At 39.2% G+C, this 20,984-nt stretch overlaps 1 protein-coding gene across 1 annotated transcript in view; it reads left to right on the top strand.

The window, feature by feature from the left end:
* The window catches only part of LOC126356217 (cholinesterase-like), a 52,155-nt gene extending 31,647 nt beyond the window's left edge, over positions 1-20,508 (top strand). The window contains exons 6-10 of the mRNA XM_050007029.1: positions 36-186; positions 2,132-2,313; positions 11,203-11,329; positions 19,052-19,184; positions 20,261-20,508. Of these exons, the coding sequence (XP_049862986.1) occupies positions 36-186; positions 2,132-2,313; positions 11,203-11,329; positions 19,052-19,184; positions 20,261-20,429 (762 nt within the window). The 3' untranslated portion in view covers positions 20,430-20,508. The remainder of the gene's footprint in view (positions 1-35; positions 187-2,131; positions 2,314-11,202; positions 11,330-19,051; positions 19,185-20,260) is intronic.
* The last annotated feature ends 476 nt before the right edge of the window (positions 20,509-20,984 follow it).

Here is a 20,984-nt window from a genome sequence, read left to right as displayed (position 1 = left end):
TTCATAATTTAACTGAAGAAATCCCTCTTTTTCAGGAGAAAAAACTTGTCGTAACAGGTCTGTGGGAACCTCACGTAGAGCCAAACCTAGAAGGTGCATTCATAACAGAGTCGCCAATCAGAATATTAAATGAGGGTCGTTTTAGCCGAGTTCCCATCATAATTGGCACCACGTCGGCGGAATTCGGTATGTATCGACTATTGATTGGAGTTTTCTTGTTCTGTGAATGCAGATTTCGCTGAGCTTGTAATTGGAAGCCGCTTAACTAGCTATATAACGTTTCATATTTCATCTGTTTGTAAGAGAGAATGAGTTGAAGCAAAGGAGGCACGCTCCCAGTCGCTTTTTTGCCAGAGCTACTACTGGTATTGTGTCAATGAGACTATTTATCAATGTCCTGTAGAGAGCAGTACCCTGAGAATTAGTTATATTGTCTGACAGAAGATAACAAAAAGGTTGCATGACTAAAAGTTGGTATCACTTCACTACTTTCGAAGGTATTAGAATTTTTAGATTAAGTGCAATGCAACTTTGAAATTGGAGTGTCCACTACAGGAGATCTCAGTAAATGAATGAGCCGTTTCAATTCGTAATGTGATATGTTTGGAATACAGTATAATTACAATTTTCAAAAGCAAAATTTGCAATTTTCACAGATTATAGGGCAGTCACTTATCATCTACAGAAAAAAATGTTTCTGTCACTAAAACCCGTTACATGTAGCCCCTATTGTTGTGAACGTCCAACACAGACTGCATGCACCGCCTGATAAATTCTGTTTCAAAAAAATGTTTCTAAATCAAAACTCTTTTTGCTTTAGGTACATCGTTGTACATGATCATGTCAAGAAAAAGCAATATCATCCAGTAGTTTTTCAATACAACAATCGCAAAAGTGATGAAATATGTAGAAAATAGAAATATCTAGGTGGTAACTGTACGTTCTGATACCTAGTGTCTTTTTTCATGCGTACATGATAGACAGAAAGTATTTTCCTTGTTATTAAGTTAATTTTAAGTGTCCCCTAAAAGCTTTCGATAGAAAAGTGACAGCTGTCATTGCTCAACTGTATACTTATTATTTGGATACATCAAGTAGATCTCTCAACGTTTAAGTCTGTATAGACTATTGGGAGCTGTATGTGTATGATTGCACAAAATCCGAAATCCAAAATTTTTGTACAGTTTTTATGTTTTAACAGGTTTTTGTGTAAAATTTTTAAATAAGGACTGAACAGGCACCAGTTATTGATTTTTCGTACTTGCATGCTGGACTTTTAAGCTGACAGATATATGATGTGCTGTCGTCAGACAAAAAAGAAGCGTTAAGAAATTAGGACTATGGCCTAACTGTTTATGTGAAAATCAAAATGGCAATCAAAGATGGGCTCTGAGTCACATACTCATTATTGGATGCTTGGAAGAGTGGCACAATCCCGCACTGTTTCCCCGGCAAAATATTTTCTGGTAATGCATGTTTAAATAGATTTGATGGCTTTTATGAATAGTTCACACAATGTCGTGTCTCTGCTCGGTTGTAATGTGTGAGTAAGGAATGAAATCGACGGAGCGATGTAGCCTGGTATCAAAACATAGACTGTTTCTCTCTAAAAGCTGCAGTAGACTCGCAAATCGTACTTCGAATTGACTTTCATTGACAGTATGCTGCCCTGCAATACAAGGAACACAGCTGATTTTTCGAAGTTTGAGTCACTTGGTTCATAAATTATTTGTCATTTGAAATCCAAACATAATCAGACAGACGTATAATATTTATGGATGTTATTAACGATATTTTTTCTCTTTCCGAAAGATCAAAAAATTGTAGTCCGAAAATCTCACATGCTCAGAACTACTGTTTCTTATTCCTACCCTCTTGTCGACTTGAAATAAAACAAAAGTACAGAATGCTACATCTAATATTGAAGAAAATTTGGGCGTTCACTACTTTTATAGCAGTTTTTTGTGTCTTAGAATTAGTTAATAAAAGGGAATTTAATACATCGAAAACTTAAACTGTGCTAAAACATTTATAAATCAATATTTTCACTAGCAATTATAGTTGCAGGAAAAATACTACGTGATTTGTGGAATATTTTCTATAATTTAACTGTGAATCTATTTTCACTTAGCTCCATATATGGTTAGCCAGCAAGAATTAATCACGAACCTGAACGAAGCGTTTGACGTCGCTGTTGGGCCGTGCCTTCACCTGCCGACAGTAGAAGAGCAGACAGAGGCGGCATGGAAGCTCAGGGGATTCTACTTTGGTAACGACACCATCTCCAGCAATGACCCAGACCCCATCGCCAACGTAAGTACATTTCAAGACTTTTCAGTTGCAATATGATATTCAACAAAATCTGCAATAGAACAATCATATTTTGACATTCCAGAGAGATTCGTATCACTCAATACTGAATGTCGGAAATTATACAAATCGAATAGATTCATAAACTGAATATTTTGAGACAGGGAACTCATGAGTTTAATTAACAGGTAACAAATGGTCATATTGACATAAAAAACCTACGCCATGCTCCAAAAAGTTTCAAATTGTAAAAACTGTTCTAAGTTACGAATTTCCGTTGACGTCTTTCCGTATAATCCTATGCGTTAAAACATAATAGACTGACAGAACTGAAAATGTATTAGGAATCATTGAGCCACGTACCTAGCACCTGTTCTTTTTGATAACGAAGTAATTGTAGCCCTTATAGTTTTCTTAAAAATATGACGGATCTTTTCTCACTTGAACCGACGTTATGTCCTCAAATTCTATGGTATAAAAAATTCTTTGATCAGAATCTGGATCTTTGTAAGACACTTTCTTGTAGGTTTCCATTCACGACAAGACGTTTCTTGCATTTGGGTCAACGCCGTTGTCACCGGCAGTTAACTTTAACGTAACATAGCCTCAATACATTAAACGCAACCTCTCGTGTAATTTTCATTCATTTCCAGTCGTTGGAGCCTTATCACAAGATACTTACTTCGTGGTCCACTACGGTGTGCATAATTTTGACCCTAAAGATTTGCAACACGAAGTATACGATGAAGCCAGTTGCCTAGTTAGCCAAGTGGAAAACCACTAGTAATCATAAAGTATAAAAATACTGTTCCTGTTACAAAACGTCCGTATTAACTGGAAATATGAGATGTGTAAAATAACTGTGACGATTTAGTACAGTTCATTTAAGGAGAACATCGAACATGTACCTCCCGAGTACTGGCACAACAAATATACTGTCTGATTAGAATTACCTGATCACTTACTAGTGGACATAAATATGGGGTGTATCGACAATTTACAGTAATGGCTTGAAATCTCCTCAGGACGCTTTCAATGAGGCGTCTGAACCTCTGTGGAGGATTAGCAGCCCATTCCTTTTCATGACCAGAATTCGGAGAAGGTAGTCATGAAGTACGCTGGGCTCTGGGGCGGAGGTTCTAACTTATTCCACAGGTGTTCCATTGCGTTCCACTGGACTGACCGGTCTATTTCAGGAATGTAATTGTGCACAAAGCACAATGACGGGATGCATTGTCGTGCTGATACAGTCATCGAATTTCAACTGTCGTTCTACAGTGCATTGTAGACAATGCAGTAAAAGGTGTTCATGTACTTTCGTATTTAGTGTTAAGTGCAGTAAAGATACCACATCCTCATCAAAAAGAAGAATCCAGTATCTTAACATCCCCTCCTACGTACCTCACTGTTCCCAGTACACTCGATGAAAGGTGATATGCCTCTGGCATTCTCCAAATCCAAATCCTTCGATGGTACTGCCACAGGATGTAGCGCCATTAATCACTGCAAATCCCTCGTGTACACAAATTTCAGTCGCGTCACCTTTTGCACCACTTGAAGCGTCGCTTAACATTGATTACAGAAATGTGTGGCTTACGATGAGCTACTCGATCTTTGTACCCCATTCTATTCAACTCCCTACGCACAGCCATTGTGCTATCTGGACTCCTGGTAGATCTTTGGAACTCTCGAGCGATTTCTTCCGCTGACATCGTGCGAGTTTTTACAGCAAACCCCCGCAGTGCTCAACTGTTCCTCTAAGTCAGTACGTGAGAGCTGCCTGGTCTTGCTTCAGCTGTGGCTGTGGCTGTTCCTTCACATTTCCACTTCAAAATGCAGTCACCATAGTCTACTAGACAACTCTACAGGGATTGAAATGTCTATATTGGATTTGTTACCCAGGTGACATCCGACGACGCTAACTGATCCACTCACTCCGTTACTCTTTCTCTACTGACAACATAATGCTACCCGCCTCCTTTCACAATGGCGCACCACCTTCTCGTGACATCTAATGGTCATTTCCGCAATGCGTAGGAGTGCCTGGAAACTTTGGACCAGATAGTGTACAGTTACCTCCGAAGCCATTATTATTGAAGATAGTATCATTTTCCCTCACAGATTTAGAAGCTAGGGAATCAGCAACAGTCCTTCCGAGATATTTTCATCTTTAATAATCAAAATTTCTCTCTGTAGCGGAGAGTTCACTGTTTTGAGACTTTCTGGTAGTTTAAACCTGTGCAGATGAGTAGGACTTGGATCCGAATATTGTCTTTCCCGTGAAATGTTCTTACAAACTGAGTTTTTCAGGCACGATCAGTATCTCTCTACTACCTTACAAATTTCGCAGAAGTTGCCTTGCATCGCTTGTGGGTCTAGCACTCCTGGATTAAAGGATATTGCCGAGAGTTGACTTGTGGGATTCTCTCATGAATAAATTTTCTCTCTACAGAGGAATAAGCGCTGATTTGAGATTTCCTGCCAGATTGTAACTGCGGGAAATACTGCTTATCAAACCCAGAATCTTGACAGGAAATTTCACAGTGAAGCAAACTCTGCTGCAGAGTCATGGTGCATTCTGTAAACAATCTCTTAGGCTGCGTCTAAGCTTTTTCTTCGAAATATCGATTCTTCCAGGAGGCTATTCCGCAAGGTACGCAGGAAGATTTTTTTATGTTTAGAAGGTGGTGTCGGAAGAAAATCTGTGGGGATGAACCATGAGATGTGCCTGGTTAAGAACATTTCTCGCTAAAGACAAGCTTCCGAATTCAAATTCTCGGGCTGCACCAATTTTCAGTCTGCCGGAAATTATCTTATCAAACCTGTCTGCGCATATATTGACAAACGTCGAACCGAGCTCCCCATGAGATGAACAATTAATTTTCTCTCGGATGAATTCGTCCTGAATGTACTGAGTGATGTTGCATGTAAGGATGCTGCCATCAGAATAAATTCATATTAAATCGGTAAGTATGTCTTCTTTACAGATTTGCGTTACAGTGCCACATGAAAACAATTACAGATGCGTGTGCTCCTCTAAGGCTATAACACCGCTTCGCACCGTCTAGTCACAATACACCTCTTCAACTGCGATGAATTTCCAATAAAATTGATGCAGTAGCTTTGGGACTGGACTAAAAAATTGGAAGATGAGTGCTTAATTCTTTGATCCGGCAATCCAAATTTACGTGTCTCTCTGCATCACGGAATAGTCAGACAAACCTAGGACGGTCCATTTCCTCCTCCATTCTTGTCTTATCTCAACTTATACTCTTGTTTCTAATAAAGTAATCGACGGTGGCAATGTAATCTTTCTTTTTTCCAATCGCGAAATTAAAACATGTCCATTTTCATCTCGCAAGACATTGCCACTAGTTAATTCTCCCCCCTCAGCTAAGTCTGAGTAGTACACACTGGCAATGTCACAGATATGTGAACGGGGTACAGATGTTCTCACCGGCACTACGCTTGCAGCTACTAGCCTCAACAAAGGGAATGACTTGTTGCCTGTTGCTAAAAGTAAAACAAACAGGTGCCACCACTCATGTTAGGACAGCGACTGATCTTCCTGTAGGCTTATGACTTGCACGAACGGTAATTTTGCTCATTATCAGAAACTGCAGTGCCAGCGGTCTTGCCGCAGTGGTAACACCTGTTCCTCAGACCACCGTAGTTAAGCGCTGTCGGGCTGGGCTAGCGCTAGGATGGGTGACCATCCGGTCTGCCGAGCGATGTTGGCAAGCGGGGTGCACTCAGCCCTTGACAGACAAACTGAGGAGCTACTTGATTGACAACTAGCGGTTCTGGTCTCGTAAACTGACACACGGCCGGGAGAGAGGTGTGCTTGACCACAAGCCCCTCCACATCCGCATCCAGTGACGCCTGTTGGCAGAGGATGACACGGCGGCGACTCGGTACCTTTAGGCCTGCAGTATTAGTCGATGCCGATCAATTGTGTACTTGTAATACTTTCCAGAGTCTCATCCGAGGTTTGAAGAGGTTCATGGCAACAGTTTACATAACTTTCTGCACACATTTGCCTGTCGCAGCTGATATCCGCAATAGTGATGACAGTCACCGAGAAGTGCAGGAAACGCTACCGGCGGCTGTTCAACACAGTGGGTGTAAACAGTTGTTCATTGTGTCTCTAGTTGGCACCTGGGCTCACAGACCATTTTCGTTTGCTTTCGGTGGCTAGCTTAGCTGGTGAAGGCCGCTTAATTCGGACGCGAGATGAAAATACATCTCCCTTTTTATAACATCAGGAGAGACAATGGCCTTCCTTTTTAGAAGTGGTTGTAATACTGACTCCGTATTTTCTGTTACAATCTTTTGTGAAAATGTCTTGACGTTCACTAGCGGGTTGGAAAATGTGGGGCCTCCTTAGCTTGGAAGCAGCTACTTGCGAACACGATGATAGTGGAGTTTACGTATGCGTTTCTCAAATGGCAGTGACCACATAGTACTGTCGCAGAGTAGCTATGTACAGCAAGCCGTATTTCCAATTGACAGTAATAAAAGTCACAGCATATCAGAAGAAGAAGAGTATTATAAACTAATATTAGTTCATTACAGAAATACGTTCCCGGAATGACTCTTACTCATTGCTTTCATTGTACGCAATATTTTGTATAGAAAGGGATTGCAACGCAATAGTAAACTGTGAATGGAAGGCGACTCAAAATCATAGGCTCTACAGAAATAGTAGCGACGTTTCCATTAGCGTAGAAACCTCTGTAATGGCTAATGAGATAAATAAATCAGAGTATGCGGCTGGAGATTAAAGCCGAATGTGTATGTAAAGTACATTTACGGAACAAACCACAGTACCAGGAAAGAGTTGCGCAACATAAGCGAAAGTTGGTAGCCGCGTTTCTACATCTGAAAGATGACGTCTATTCCAATTTCGAGTCAGTGGCGTAAGAGTGGTGTCTGTAGCAAATCATGTTTGCTTTGAATACTCGCTGTAACGGTAGTTACCTATACTTACCTTTGAGGTTGGAGTGGTGAGATGACGTTAGTCAAATATGCATTTTAGGTGACTTAGGCTCCGTTATCAACGCTTCACTGAGACTAAACGAGGTTATGTAATGCGGCTATGACTAGATGGGTGTTCCTTCTGTGATATTGCAGAAAAACGTGGCAGAAATGTAGTCACTGTACATGATTACTGGCAGCGACGGTCACGGGAATGTTCGGTCGTAAGAACATTGGATTCCGGAGAGCTGCACGGGGGCATTATCGATAGGGAATACCATCGTGTTCTGTGTATGGCTCTGTCGCGTCGTACTTCGTTTCCACCAGTAATATGAGCAGCAGTTGTCGCCACAGGGACACAACGAACTTTTTCAAATCGCTTACTTCAAGGACAGCCTCGAGCCATACTGCCTGCAGCGAGCATTCCACTGACAACCAGTAAACGGCCTTCGAGACCTCAGTGGTATCGAGCGAGAGCTCTTTGGACGACATGGTAAAGGTCTGTTGCGTTTTCTGATGGAAGCTGGTTCTGCGCCGGTATCAGTGATGGCCGTGTGTTAAAAGGAGGCCAGCTGAGGCCTACAGCCAACTTGTCTGGTCTGCACCCAAGATACACTCGACCTACACCTGGAGCTATGGTCTGGGGTGTGATTTCGTGTGGCAGCGGGAGCACTCTCGTGGTTATCTCACTTACCCTAAATGCAAAGTTGTACGACAGTATTCTGTTCAAAAGTTCAAATGTGTGTGAAATCTTATGAGACAACTGCTAAGGTCATCAGCCCCTAAGCTTACACACTACTTAACCTAAGTTATCCTAAGGACAAACACATACACCCAGGCCCGAGGGAGCACTCGAAACCCCGACGGAACCAGCCGCACAGTCCATGACTGCAGCGCTTTAGACCACTCGGCTAATCGCGCGCGGCGACAGTCTTCTGATTCAACGTGTTATGCTGCTATTCATTAACAGCATCCGAGGGCGTGTCTTCCAGCAACGTAATGTTCGCCCACGTACCGCTGTTGTAATCCAATACGCTTTAGTCGATATGTTGCGTTGGCCTGCTAAGTCACCAGATTTGTCACTTATCGGGAACATATAGGAAAACATTTGACAACAAACGCGTCTTCCACAACCATAAATTACCGTCCTTACTTTGACCGACCAAGTGCAAGAGGCATGGAACTCGATCCAAAGTGACATCCGGCACGTGTTCAGTACAACGCATGCACGCTTGAATGCTTGCACTCAACATTCCGGCAGTCACACCACTTATTAATGTAGCAGAATTTCACATTTGCAACAGCTTGTCTCGCGCTTACATTAACCTGTGTTCTTCCAGCGTTAATCATTTAAGTATGTTACCAATCAAATAAATTCCCGAAATGTCATAACTCTTCTTTAAATACTTTTTGGTGCTGTAATTTTTTCCCGACAGCGCATCAATTCGAATTCCTGTCGCCCATCCACATGAAATATGATTCTTATGGCATCCTTTAGGAAAAATGTGAAAGTTTTCTCACGTAAATTATCCAGTCGGCTGTTTTTCAATCAGCTATCTGTAGACTAAGGATCGCCCACACGTCAAAATATAGACAGGAACATTGATGTTGTGCTCAATATATTAACAAGTGATTCAAAATGTCTATTTATCTCGGTTTTCTATGTGGAAAATACTCCTGCTTGATTTGAAATATTTGAACGTCGATTGTGACAACATACTCTTACACATGACATTAAAATTCAAAGATTAATGAGAAACGAAATTGTAAAATTTCAGTGGAATCTTATCTTTGCACTTCCTTAATATTTCCTCTCCATACGTTTTCCATATTCTCACTAAGATTCGGTTATAAATATTCACGTTAAGGGTTACTATTCATTACTGTGGGATTTCGATGTCAGCATCTGTCAACTACTAGTACCTGTATCTCGAAGACAACAAAAGAGAAATCTCACACAGAGTATGTGTGGTTACTTTCGAGTCTGCTCGATGCAAGGACTGTTTTCTTTCAACACATTTTATAAATCTCAAGTAACACCATACCTACATTATTTTTTGTGATCTCATTAGTTTTCTGACAGTCGTATTGAACATACAGACACCTACTTTCCTAGTGTTTGATGTGCATAATTTACTAAGATTATTTTAACGCGCTTTATTAATGTCAATTGAAACTATATGGTTCTAGAGACACTTTCAAGTCTCAAACATCTACGATATATCTATGTACATTTACACCTTAGATGTTTTGGACTTGAAAATGTCTCTGGAACCATATAGTTTCATTTGAATAAAAACCTTCGTGCCAGTGTGCAGTAGTGATTGCGTATCTACCTGTTGAGTAGGACATCTCGGCTCGAACTTTGACCTTGATATAAATTTCATTCCCCACAGTTACACTGACAACTATACTTAAGTGAACAATATGCTTTTGCACTAGTATGTTTCTAGTATTGTCATACTGTCTGTGGATAGGTACTCGAATTTTAGTAAAACGTTTAGTAATAATTTTTGCAGACAGAAAAAGATAAACAAGTTTTAAACGTTTCACTAGTTTTTCATCACACATGAAGTCTCAGTAACATTGATTTGATGGAGACGTCTAAGAAATGCATTGTGGTTAAAACTCATCTTTATTTACTCACAGTATTAAGTATATTACGCATCAGTTGTCGAAAATTTATGGCAAAGATACTAACATATTGTCCCATTGTCAAGTGGTATAAATCTTTACTTAGTATTACTATACATACTGACACAAGAGTAAATGTATCTATATTTCCTTTTAGTACTACAAACCTTCAAATTAATATGCCATAAAAATATGTAGGTCTATACAGAAAAACTGTTCGTTGCACTTTTCCTGTGTTGGCGTTTAATACACACACAGATCTCAGTTACCAACTGTCCGTAGCTACCTAAGTTTGTACTGACATGTTATGTATATGTCACAGTTCCGAACTGTGCTGCCGTCAACAGTAAAACCTATGAATTTTTATGTGTCAATTATAACACATCTTAAATTATTTACAGTGCTAAAACCTTTGTATTTGGAATATTCTCTCATAAACTGAAAAATGTAATGATTGCATTTCCTGCAACAAAATGTTTTTGATTGATTTTCTTTTCATGTTTTTTAGACGAACACCTTACAGCCATGCTAGACAGACAGCCGAGTTTGTCACAAGTCACATATGAAGCTTTTTATTGTCAGTCCTACAAAAAACAGAGGAAAGACATCCCCACTTTTACACAAAATAGGAATTTTCTGCTTTCTCTCAAGTTTATGTGTACTATAATCTACAACTGAATACAGATGGTGTAAATATTTTACATCTTATTACTTTAATTAAATGCAAAAAGCAAGGACCAAAATACTCTGGGGAAAATAAGAGGGTCTTCGAAGAAACAAGAGTAACACATAAATAAAGATGCTTTTAAATCGTCCATCACACACGTAGGCACAGAGTCCACACTTTTAGTTACATATTAGACTGCTTTCTACTATTGTAGAATTGCTTTATGTTAAAATTTGCTGCACATAATTACCCTTGCGGTGGCCCTGACAATAGGGCGACGAGAGTCTCTTTTTTAATTTTTTATTCATTTATTTCTTTAACTGAAAATTGAGGAATGATGTATCAGTAAAGCTCGAAAGCAAATTTGCCAAAAATTTATGTCGTTTCTGTATGTGTATCTTTTTTCTGTTCATGTACTATACTTTGCATGTAAAACTAGATAGTACGCATTGTCTGGTAACACCGACACTTCGATCTAGGGAACAGACGACAGTCAGTCAATAGTGGTACTGTGCGATAAAATCTGTTTAGCTAGTAAAAGTTCCTGTTATAGAAATATTGTGTGGTGTATCTTTATTTAGTCATTGATGAGAGATACGATTTTACTGTAACAGTTCATGAATGACATCAACATTTTCGCGACGACAGACGACTTAGTGAGGAAAGTTACAGAGCTCTCCAACTTACCAGCATACTACTACGTGTTTGACTATGGACAGCCCACATCCCAATCAGAGTGGGGTAAGTACAAATATCTACAGTATATGTGTATTTAAGTAGTTGGGCAGCCCACACTTATTCTAGGACATACGGTAATTTACAAATGGCGGGAAATTCGAAGAGCTTCTGTTTTTCAGCAAAGCAGGACGAGAATGCAAGGTTGACGCATTTATCGAATATGACGGTTCCAGTCCAGGACAAAGGGTCCATTGTCCTCCTTACATCCACTGTAAGACAACTGCATCACTTAAAATTTATAACATGTTATTTTTACCTTGTTATGTATTAACTAATCCTAAAAATTTATTATCCAAAAATGAGTTCAAGTATTTCCCCAACACCACCAGGGTGCAAAGAATGTAGCTATCCCCAGTATTACTAACCATGATACAAGGAAGAAATAAGGGTAGCTATACTTTCAACTACCAAGTTTCAACTCTTTTTACAGGTCACAGAACTATTCACTTCCTACATCCAAAAGACACATGTACAGTATATCAACTTTAAAAGGAAAATTTGTACAATTTTGGCATGGTAATAAATAAGAAAATAAATAATCCTGGACAAAAATTTTATTAATTTTATATATATATATATACATTTATATACAGAAAAAAACTTTTTCCTTATTTTTGCTTGTACTTTTAATAACATCCAGTTCAATTAGGACTTACATTTTTATATACAAATTCGAATCACCTACTTCTTTCCCCAGTCAGCAACTACAGACTACTAAGTAGATACAAATGTTTTCCTATGAATTGTCTCTTTTATGACTTTAACAATTATCTCCATTCCTTCTTGCAATTCTTTGAGCTGAAAACAGTTGAAAATTTGGCAAATATTCTGCTCTATATATGTAGAAATTTCCATATAAAATAATAAGTTCACAATACTCGCGAACAAATTGCCATTAAATATTGTCATTCCACTCATTTCAGTTTCGCAAATGGTCGTTTTAATAATAGGTGCACAATGTTGAGCCGACTACATTTAGATGCAATGAAAATATCCTTTTTAAACAAATCTCAATGATATTGGATCTTTATAAACAGATTTTTCGAACTTCCTTTAATATAACAAACATATTAAATTACAACATTTTTGGCCAGCACTTCAACTTATGGCTACTTATTATTGCTATTTATATTAAAAGCTGATATTTTATATTCCCTAGTTGAATTTGGAATTTTACATACAGTATGTTTAAAGTAACTTGTAGGCCTAACTTGTACATCTGCAAGGCTTTCAACTTTTTCCAATTACAGTTCACACTGTTTCGTTATGGCAGCTATTACCACCGAATATTCCAGTTTTCATTTTTTATATGTGGAGTCTTCCAGTTTCAGTTTTTCTGTATATCCATGAACACTAAATGCACTTAAACGTGCAGTTTCTTTAATGGGGACTGACATAAGTCAATTTAACATAATAGTTCTTTTTCTTAAGACCTATGGAACAACATTATTCGTGAAAGTCAGCCCTAATGCCGTAATATCTTTATTGTATTGTGGAGAACAATATTCTGGATTTGGAAAAATATTCTTATGTAACTTCAATAAAACTCTTCCTCACAATTCTTGTATCTTCTTTGTTGTTCTTGACAGACAGAAAATAGTTTATAATCTTTTCCCTACAAAAACTCGTAAATTTAGGACCCATAACCAGAATTTTATATAATATCAAACAGGTTGTATTGCATGTATGTGAGTATTTAGAAGGCACCATCTTTAATCTTTAGAGCATACATTAAAGGATGATAGTGGCATCAATGTGTCTTCTGTGAGAGTAAAAAGCGATAGCATAGTTTCCTGGAAGGTGTCAAACATACCTCACATGATAGGGTAGAAGAGGATCTTGCTACTGACATTAGCAACATAAAGTACATTGAAAACTGTACACTTCTTAGAAGAAAAAACTGAGATATGCTTTCGTCCACTACAGAACCATTTGGTGACTGCTTTATGGTGGTAAAAGTCTGTGATCTATCAGACCAGCAAGAACAAATAAACTCCGGACAGTAGGCCATGCCAAAGATATAAATGTATAGCGCATTTTAACAGATATCTGTGTTGTAAATTCAGGAAGATCATCTCTACGAGACATGTCAAGATGAAATTAGTATTTCAGCTGAATTGGAACGACAATGTGACAGAAAGAGGCTTTTTGAAAAAAATCGACAGGGAAGCACTGACATGTATTTGGAGGAAATAAAAAGTCTTGTGGTAAAACCACATAAACTGTAATTGGATGGCGCTAAAACGTGTGTACTAATCGAAAATGTGCCTGGGAAATTGTAGTAACGCCGAGTAGACCATTATTACCTTAGGGGTCTAGATAGAACCCAGGTTTCTGCTGGGATTTTTAACAAAATTGTGGCTACCGAATATCAGTGGCATTTTTATGCAAGGAGACTATCAAGGAATGAGCAATTTGTTTATAAATAATGATAAAAATTTGGAATAGATTGTTGAAAGTGAGTGAGGTCCAGTTGTACAGATATGTAATAAATTTTTCAGTTAAATCACATAGCTGTGAGGAACTAGTTTAATGGGAACCACCTAATCGATTTTAAATCAATCTATTGCATGTGGTTTTACCAGACACAAGGCTACAGTGTACAACTAGAAAGCGTACCATGTCTTCGACCCAGACCAAAACTCTATAAGTGCATTAATCACCAACAAACGGTATTTACAATGTGCGCCACTGTATTCTATATGATATCAACTAACGAATATCTTACAGAATAGGTGTAGTGTGGTATTTAACAGTGTTCTGCAGTTTGTCTTCTGAGGAACTAAGAATACCCGAAAACTGACTAGTATGCAAGTAAGTCTTGGAGCAAACCAGCACTGAGAAAACTGTAAACTAAGCTCTCTCTGCCTATTGTGTAATTAAGTTGAGTTTGTAACATATTCTCCAATAAATAAAGTGTTTTATTAAAGACTGAGAACCATATTTTTCTCAGCCCAGAACACTGTTCTCCATAACATTGTATGATATAGTTATTACTTCATTAGGAAGATTCCTAATAATAAAATTGAGGAAAAAGAACCAATGTCTCTAAGAGACTAAACTGTTCTCTGCTACAGAAATTAATTGTTTGTACACTATGAATGCATCATGCATATCAAAAAGAATACTATAAATGGAATAGACTGGAAGCAAAATATGAAAACTGGAGTATATGGCGTAAGCAACTACCAAAATGGAAGAAAATAAACCTTAGTTGGAATAATAAGAGACTATTGCAGATATACAAGCCAGGCTTAAAAATCCTTTTGAACGAAAAGTACGAAAATATGTGGGTACAACCAGGGACATAAAACATTTAGTGTAAATGGAAATAATAAGTAGTCATACATTGGAGCACTGCCAAAAAATTTTGGGCTAGAGCACTTTTATTTTGTTAAAGGAAGCACGAAAAAAGTTTCATAGCGTTTCAATCCTACCTGAATTCGCTTAATAAGAATGGTTACATGGTCTCTAAATGTCATTGAATATACATTATGCCCCTAGAAACTAAACAGCCATTCCATTTTTTTATAACATGCAATGGTAATTTAATGTTAATTCGTTCACAACATAGTATACTTATGGTTTGTACAGAAACTTCCAAAGAATGTGGAGGGGAAGAGTAATTCTTTTATTCACTACCTTGCCAAAAATCCTTAAAAATATTTTTTTTCATTGATGTTTTGTACGAAGGAAGTGGGTAGGAAGAACATGAACAGTGGTTGAAACTACATAGCTGGAAGTATAGCAACCCTGGTTTCTTACTTATAAGAAGAAAATTTCTTACTGTTTCCTTGCAGTTTTCAAACCAAGCCTTCAATCCTGATACTAGTCAATGTGACTGTTCTATGGCGAACTAATGTTAAAGGCACTTCTACTTCATATTTACAAAAAAGTTGAGACACATGTTATGGTGTGTGTGTGTGTGTGTGTGTGTGTGTGTGTGTGTGTGTGTGTGTGTGTGTGTGTGTTTAGAACATTAGTGCATGTAGCATGAGAGACACAGCATGAGCGAGGAGACTGTCTGATACGTAACAAGAACAGGGGAATGGTGAGGATAACTATTTTATTTTATTTTATTGACTGATGTCGGTAGTGGGGAAGTCCTTGATAGCCACTTTTCCGATAAGAAATCCTTGTAATAGTTGATAAAGAAGGGTGATGAAAGTTAATGGTTGTCAATATTGAGTCACATAGATGCCGTGGAATGGTGATACGAACAATGGACGCCTTGACTTGGATTGCATACGACATCTGGGATAATTCTGGAAAACATGAACACCAGTAGAAAAACGCCTATTCGAATTTTCCACCATTTTCAAGAGAACCAATTGGCCCTAATCATATAGTGGGGAAGGTAAACTGTCTTTGACACTTGAACTAAGAGGAGATCTGTCAAGAACACTGGCTACGACCGTATACCCACTGCGCTACTACATATGTAATGCAGTCTTAGGAGGAGTTTTGAACCTCTGCCCTTGAAATATGAAAAAATTATCCAGTAGCATCAAACTGTCATGGAACAATGCCAATCATCATCATCATCACCATCATCATCATGATGTAGGAGAGTTTCCAGCCTCTGGCTGGGTCTGTTTGGAACATAAGCCTCTCCATGGTCTTCTGTCTTCCCATCATCTATCCATCTTCACCTTCGTCCTGTCTTCTCGTTTCTTCCTCCACTCCTTTCAGTCATCTGTCTCTCCGTCTCCCTATTGGTCTCTTTCCTTCCAGTTTCATCTCATGTAGCCTCCTGGGTATCCTCTTCTCCTCTCATTTCTTAAGCTGTCATTCTTTGTCACTCCAATACTGTTGCTCAAGAATTTCATCTCACTAGCTTGTACTTTGCTTTTCTCTCTTCCTTTCATAACCCAGGTTCTGGTTGCAGATGTCAGCATTGGGACATAGTATGGCGGTTATATAAACTTTTTACTGTTTTGGGATACGTCCTCCTGCCATATCAGGCTTCTGACAATCTTCCGAAATGCTTCTGCTTTTCTTCCCCGTTTGTTTATTTCGCTGTTCAATAACAGTGGTTCCTCTCTCCTTCTTTGTTGTTGTGATAATCATCTCACTTTTACTTATACAAAATTTCATTCATTATTCTTGTACTGTACGTTCCCATATGTCCATCTGCTCTTATACTTCCTCCTCATTATTCCACCAAATCATCAGATCATCTATAGACAGAACAGCTTTAATCATTCCTTCACCAATTACTTGTGCTAATGTACTCATTATATCATCCATCACTAAAATTAAGAGTAATAGTGAAAGTGCTCTTCCCTGCTTCAAGCCATTCTTCTGTTCCTTCCAAGCTGATCTCTCTTCTCCCACTTTCACACAGTCCACACTTCCATGGTACATTTCCCTTATCCTCCAAATAATCTGTTTTCCTACTCCTCTGTTCTCCAGGACTTTCCACACTTTGCTTCTACATACACTAACATTTGCTTTTTCAGTATCAAAGAAGGTCATTAGTAGATCTGTTCCATATTCATAGTGCTGTTCCTGCAGTTGTCTTACAACAAAAGTTAGATCCAATGTGGACCTTCCTGTCCTGAAGTCATGTTGCTCTTCTCTCACTCCTCCTCCTAATTTTGCCTGAATTCGTGATCCCAAAATTTTCTTAAAGATTTTTGCACAATGACTCATTAGTGTTATCCCCTGAGAGTTCTTGCACTCTTCTCTATTTCCCTTCTTAAAGATCGGGTCCATTATTCCTTCTCCCAGTCTTCTGGGATCATCTGCTGTCTCCACACAATTTTCATTACTCGATATATCCATTGTATCTCCATCTCTCCTGCTACTCTCATCGTCTCTACACTTATCCCATCGAGACCTGATGACTTTCCTCCCTTCATCTTGCCCAATGCCTCTTCCACTTCTCCCCCATGTAAAGTCTTTTTCTATTTGCTGTTACTCTTCTTCTTTCTCGTCGGCTTGTCCCTTCTCATCCTGGTCTCCCTTCGGATTTAGGAGTTATTCAAACTACTCCTTCCACATATTCTTAAGTTCCCCTCACTCTGTGCATCTTGGCCACTTTCGTTCACCAGTCGAGCATAATCTGTTCTACCGTTCTTCTTCTTACCTTTAATCATCCCATATAACACCTTTTTTTCAACCTTCACTATCCTCATCCATCACTATGATTCTCTGTTCCATCCGATATCTTCTCTCCTCTGGCACTTCTCTTTTTACTTCCTTCTTTCTTGCTTGATAGTCTTCTGTTGTGTCTACTAGTCTCTTCTGGAACCATACCCTAAAGTACCTAATCTTCTTCTGTACCGTATCCTCTGTTTTATCATTCCAACACAGTGTTTCTTTCCATCTCTTTTTGTTGCTTTTCCTCCCACATATTGCTTCCACATATTGTTCCCTTCAATCCCCCATTCCTCTTCTACCGTTTATGGTTCATCCTTTTGGATGCTTTACTTTACTACTTGTGTAGTCTGCTTTCTTCCTCCTTCAACTTCGATACCCTTATGTATCTTTCCTGTTTTCTGTCCCTTTGTTATCCTTAGGTTGGCTGAAGTGGCCGTGTGGTTCTAGGCGCTGCAGTCTGGAGACTGCTACAGTAGCACGTTCGAATCCTGCCTTGAGCATGAATGTGTGTGATGTCCATAGATTGGTTAGGTGTAACTAGTTCTAAGTTCTAGGGGTCTAATGACCTCAGAAGTTGAGTCCCATAGAGCTCAGAGCCATTTGAACCATTTGAATTGTTATCCTTAGTTCTCTCAGGCTCATTACTAGCAAACGGTGGTTGTTATCCAAGGCCACTGATAGTATTACCTTAATGCCTTCATGCTAGTGATGTTCCCCTTCATCTCACTATCGTACAGGAAGTAGTCAACAATCGACTTCCTCTCTAAGTCTTGACTGTAACAGGTAATCTTGTGGCTCTCTCTTTCCTTGAACCAAGATAACTCAGCCAACAAGAGATTTCTTTGACAGAACTCCAATAGTCTTTCACCTTCCTCGTTTCGGCAGCCCCAACCATCTGCTACAAGTACACTTTCGCGTCTTTCTCTTCCAATGTGTGTGTTTAAATCCCCCATTACCATCACATTCTTCCTTCCCATCTGCTTCTGCATTTCCTCTTCAAACTCTTGCTTCTCCTGAGAAGTGCAACCCACCAGTGGCACATACACTTCCATTATCTCATGGGCGTCCCTTGAGTGATATTTTGATCTTCATCATCCTATCCCTTCTTCTCTTCACTTCCTCTTTTAATCCGTCTCTTAATATTCCCACCATGTTTCTCTTCCCTCTTCATCTCCACTCCAGTACAGTCGGCAGCCTTTCGTCAGTTCTCTCCTTCCTTCTCCTTTCCATCTCGTTTCAGCTAACCTCAGTAAGTCTAACTTCCTTCTTAGCACCTCGTCTACCATCTCCTCCACTTTCCTGGTCATTGTCAATATTAGCTGCTATTCTGTTACAAAACATATGCACGAACCTGAAAGCTGTACTGCTTCTTACTCATGCCTGTTGGTTAAATAAATCTGAAGCTACTACAGTAAAAGAATACCCTGTTTAATTCCTCACTGTATTTCTAAAATTGTGTGGTTTATACTCAAAGCTGCAGTATACCAGTAAAACTGAATGATTTATCTGCTAACTGTACATTTGTGAACAGTTTATGGAGAGCTGGATCCTCAAAATTTGTCTCTTTCATTAAGGAGAAATATGTCTTAGTTTTGTTGGAGAGTGGCTGTACTGTTGCAGGTGTTCTTCATTCTGGGGAAATGCCCTTCCTCTTCCTAAGGAAAGATACAGAATACAACCTAGACCCGGAGTCGGAGGAGGAGCGCGTCCGCAGGAACATGCTGTTACTTTGGACAAACTTCGCTAAATATGGGTAAGAGCAAGGCAACTGTGCCCTATTGCGGTAGTGCTTCGCAGTACGAACAATGTCGCTTTACATCACCATTAAAATTTGGCAAAGCAGCAGATGTATCATCCGCCCTATGCTTACGCAAATCTGTAAGGGGCGATCAAAACTTTTCCGTTTGAGGTCGTTGCTAAAGCTTGTATGTAACACTCCAAAGTGGGTGTATGTGCCGACATGTAGGCTAGATATTAATGTGGCATTTGCGTCTTTCCGACGTGCGTGCGGTAAATGCGGAAACATGAACTGTGACGAAGTCAGTATCAGACAGGGCGAACAATCCGTTAACTTTTCTTGGCTGTTGAAGGACGAACACAGGTAGACATCCACTGAAGAATGCGTAGCGGACTGCATATCTTTCGAAAAGCACTCAAATGTAATCGTTGTGCTGCTATTCATGTAACGCACGCACCCGAATCGCGAATGTCGAGACGCAGAAGCTATGCCGACTCAAGTAGGAGACACGCTTGCACCAGCCCTGTTGTCCTGATCTCTCGCACCATCCGGTTGTAACGCCTTCGGTCTCTCATATGTCTCGATGGGTCGACGATTCCAGTCGGACAAGCACATGCAGCAGACGGTTACGGATTTCTTCACGCCACAGGTCACTGTGTTTTACCGCACTGGTCTCTTCAACCAGGTGCTGGGACGATTTTCTCAATGCCCACGGCGAGTAGCATATCAGTTCTGGTTTGTAAGTCTTAGAACGGAAATTTGTTGATCGCTCCTTATAATAGTTCCACATTACAGTCCTGTGAGGTCTCTATATACTGTTTGAGAGAGTGCATGTAACAGGCGTAGGATTTCACTTTTCACTTACACCATTTTCTGTTCCTTATTTGCTGTAAATGTGTTCATCTTAATATGCAGTGCGTTAAGAACATTTTGGGAACTCAATACTTCTCACAATTACACTTAATCATATCACTAAATCATACCTCTAACATATCTGGGTAGTAAATTAATGCAGTGAGAGCATTAACTGGACCACTAAATTATCGAAATTGTGGTATGGTACAATAACGGAAGCTGTATTTACTTTCTAGAAATCCAACGCCGGAAGCAGACCCTGTAGTATGGGAGCCGTACGACCTGACAAATCGGTCTTATCTGCTGATGCAGGCCAACTTCTCGCTATCTCAAGACAAGCTCGGCGAACGCATGGACTTTTGGCATGAGAATGTTCCTCTTCTTCCTTTTCCCGACACCTTCTAGAAATACAATATTCCTAAAAACAGAAAAGCTACGCTAAGCCTTCATAAATACTTGTAATAAAGTTTACGACAGAATTTCATTGGATGTGTGTGTAATTAAATCACTGAACTATAAGAGCAGCCTCATCTGTATTAAAATCCCGTCACGAAATAAATTCGGAGCTTCCTTCGGTGCCTGAATCAAGAAATGATCTTAGTGTTCGCAGTACCTAAAATAGAATCTCTTTAACCAAGAATGTCATGGATCTTTTTATGCTGGTTTGATAATTTCATGAAGTTCGTACAACTAGCTTAATTAAACAATAAGAAAACTGCATTTCTAAGACACTTAGACGACTATTATATTTCGATAATTACCATTCCACTCACTTAAACGTTAACCCAGCATTAGTGCATAGTCAGTAACTATTTGCTACAAATGGTAAACACCTCTTCTCAAAGACTCTAATTCTAGGTGACTACATTTTGTTCTGAACGGAAAACAAAGAGCTTCTCTGCCTCTTTTATCATAGATGCATATTTTATTGTATAGTATTTCTAAACACAAATAGATGAA

The sequence above is a fragment of the Schistocerca gregaria genome, chromosome 3 (genome assembly GCF_023897955.1).
Source record: "Schistocerca gregaria isolate iqSchGreg1 chromosome 3, iqSchGreg1.2, whole genome shotgun sequence".
NCBI classification, from domain to species: Eukaryota; Metazoa; Arthropoda; class Insecta; order Orthoptera; family Acrididae; genus Schistocerca; species Schistocerca gregaria.
The sequence above is the reverse complement of the archived record's forward strand: the minus strand, read 5'-3'. Positions and strand labels throughout refer to the sequence as shown.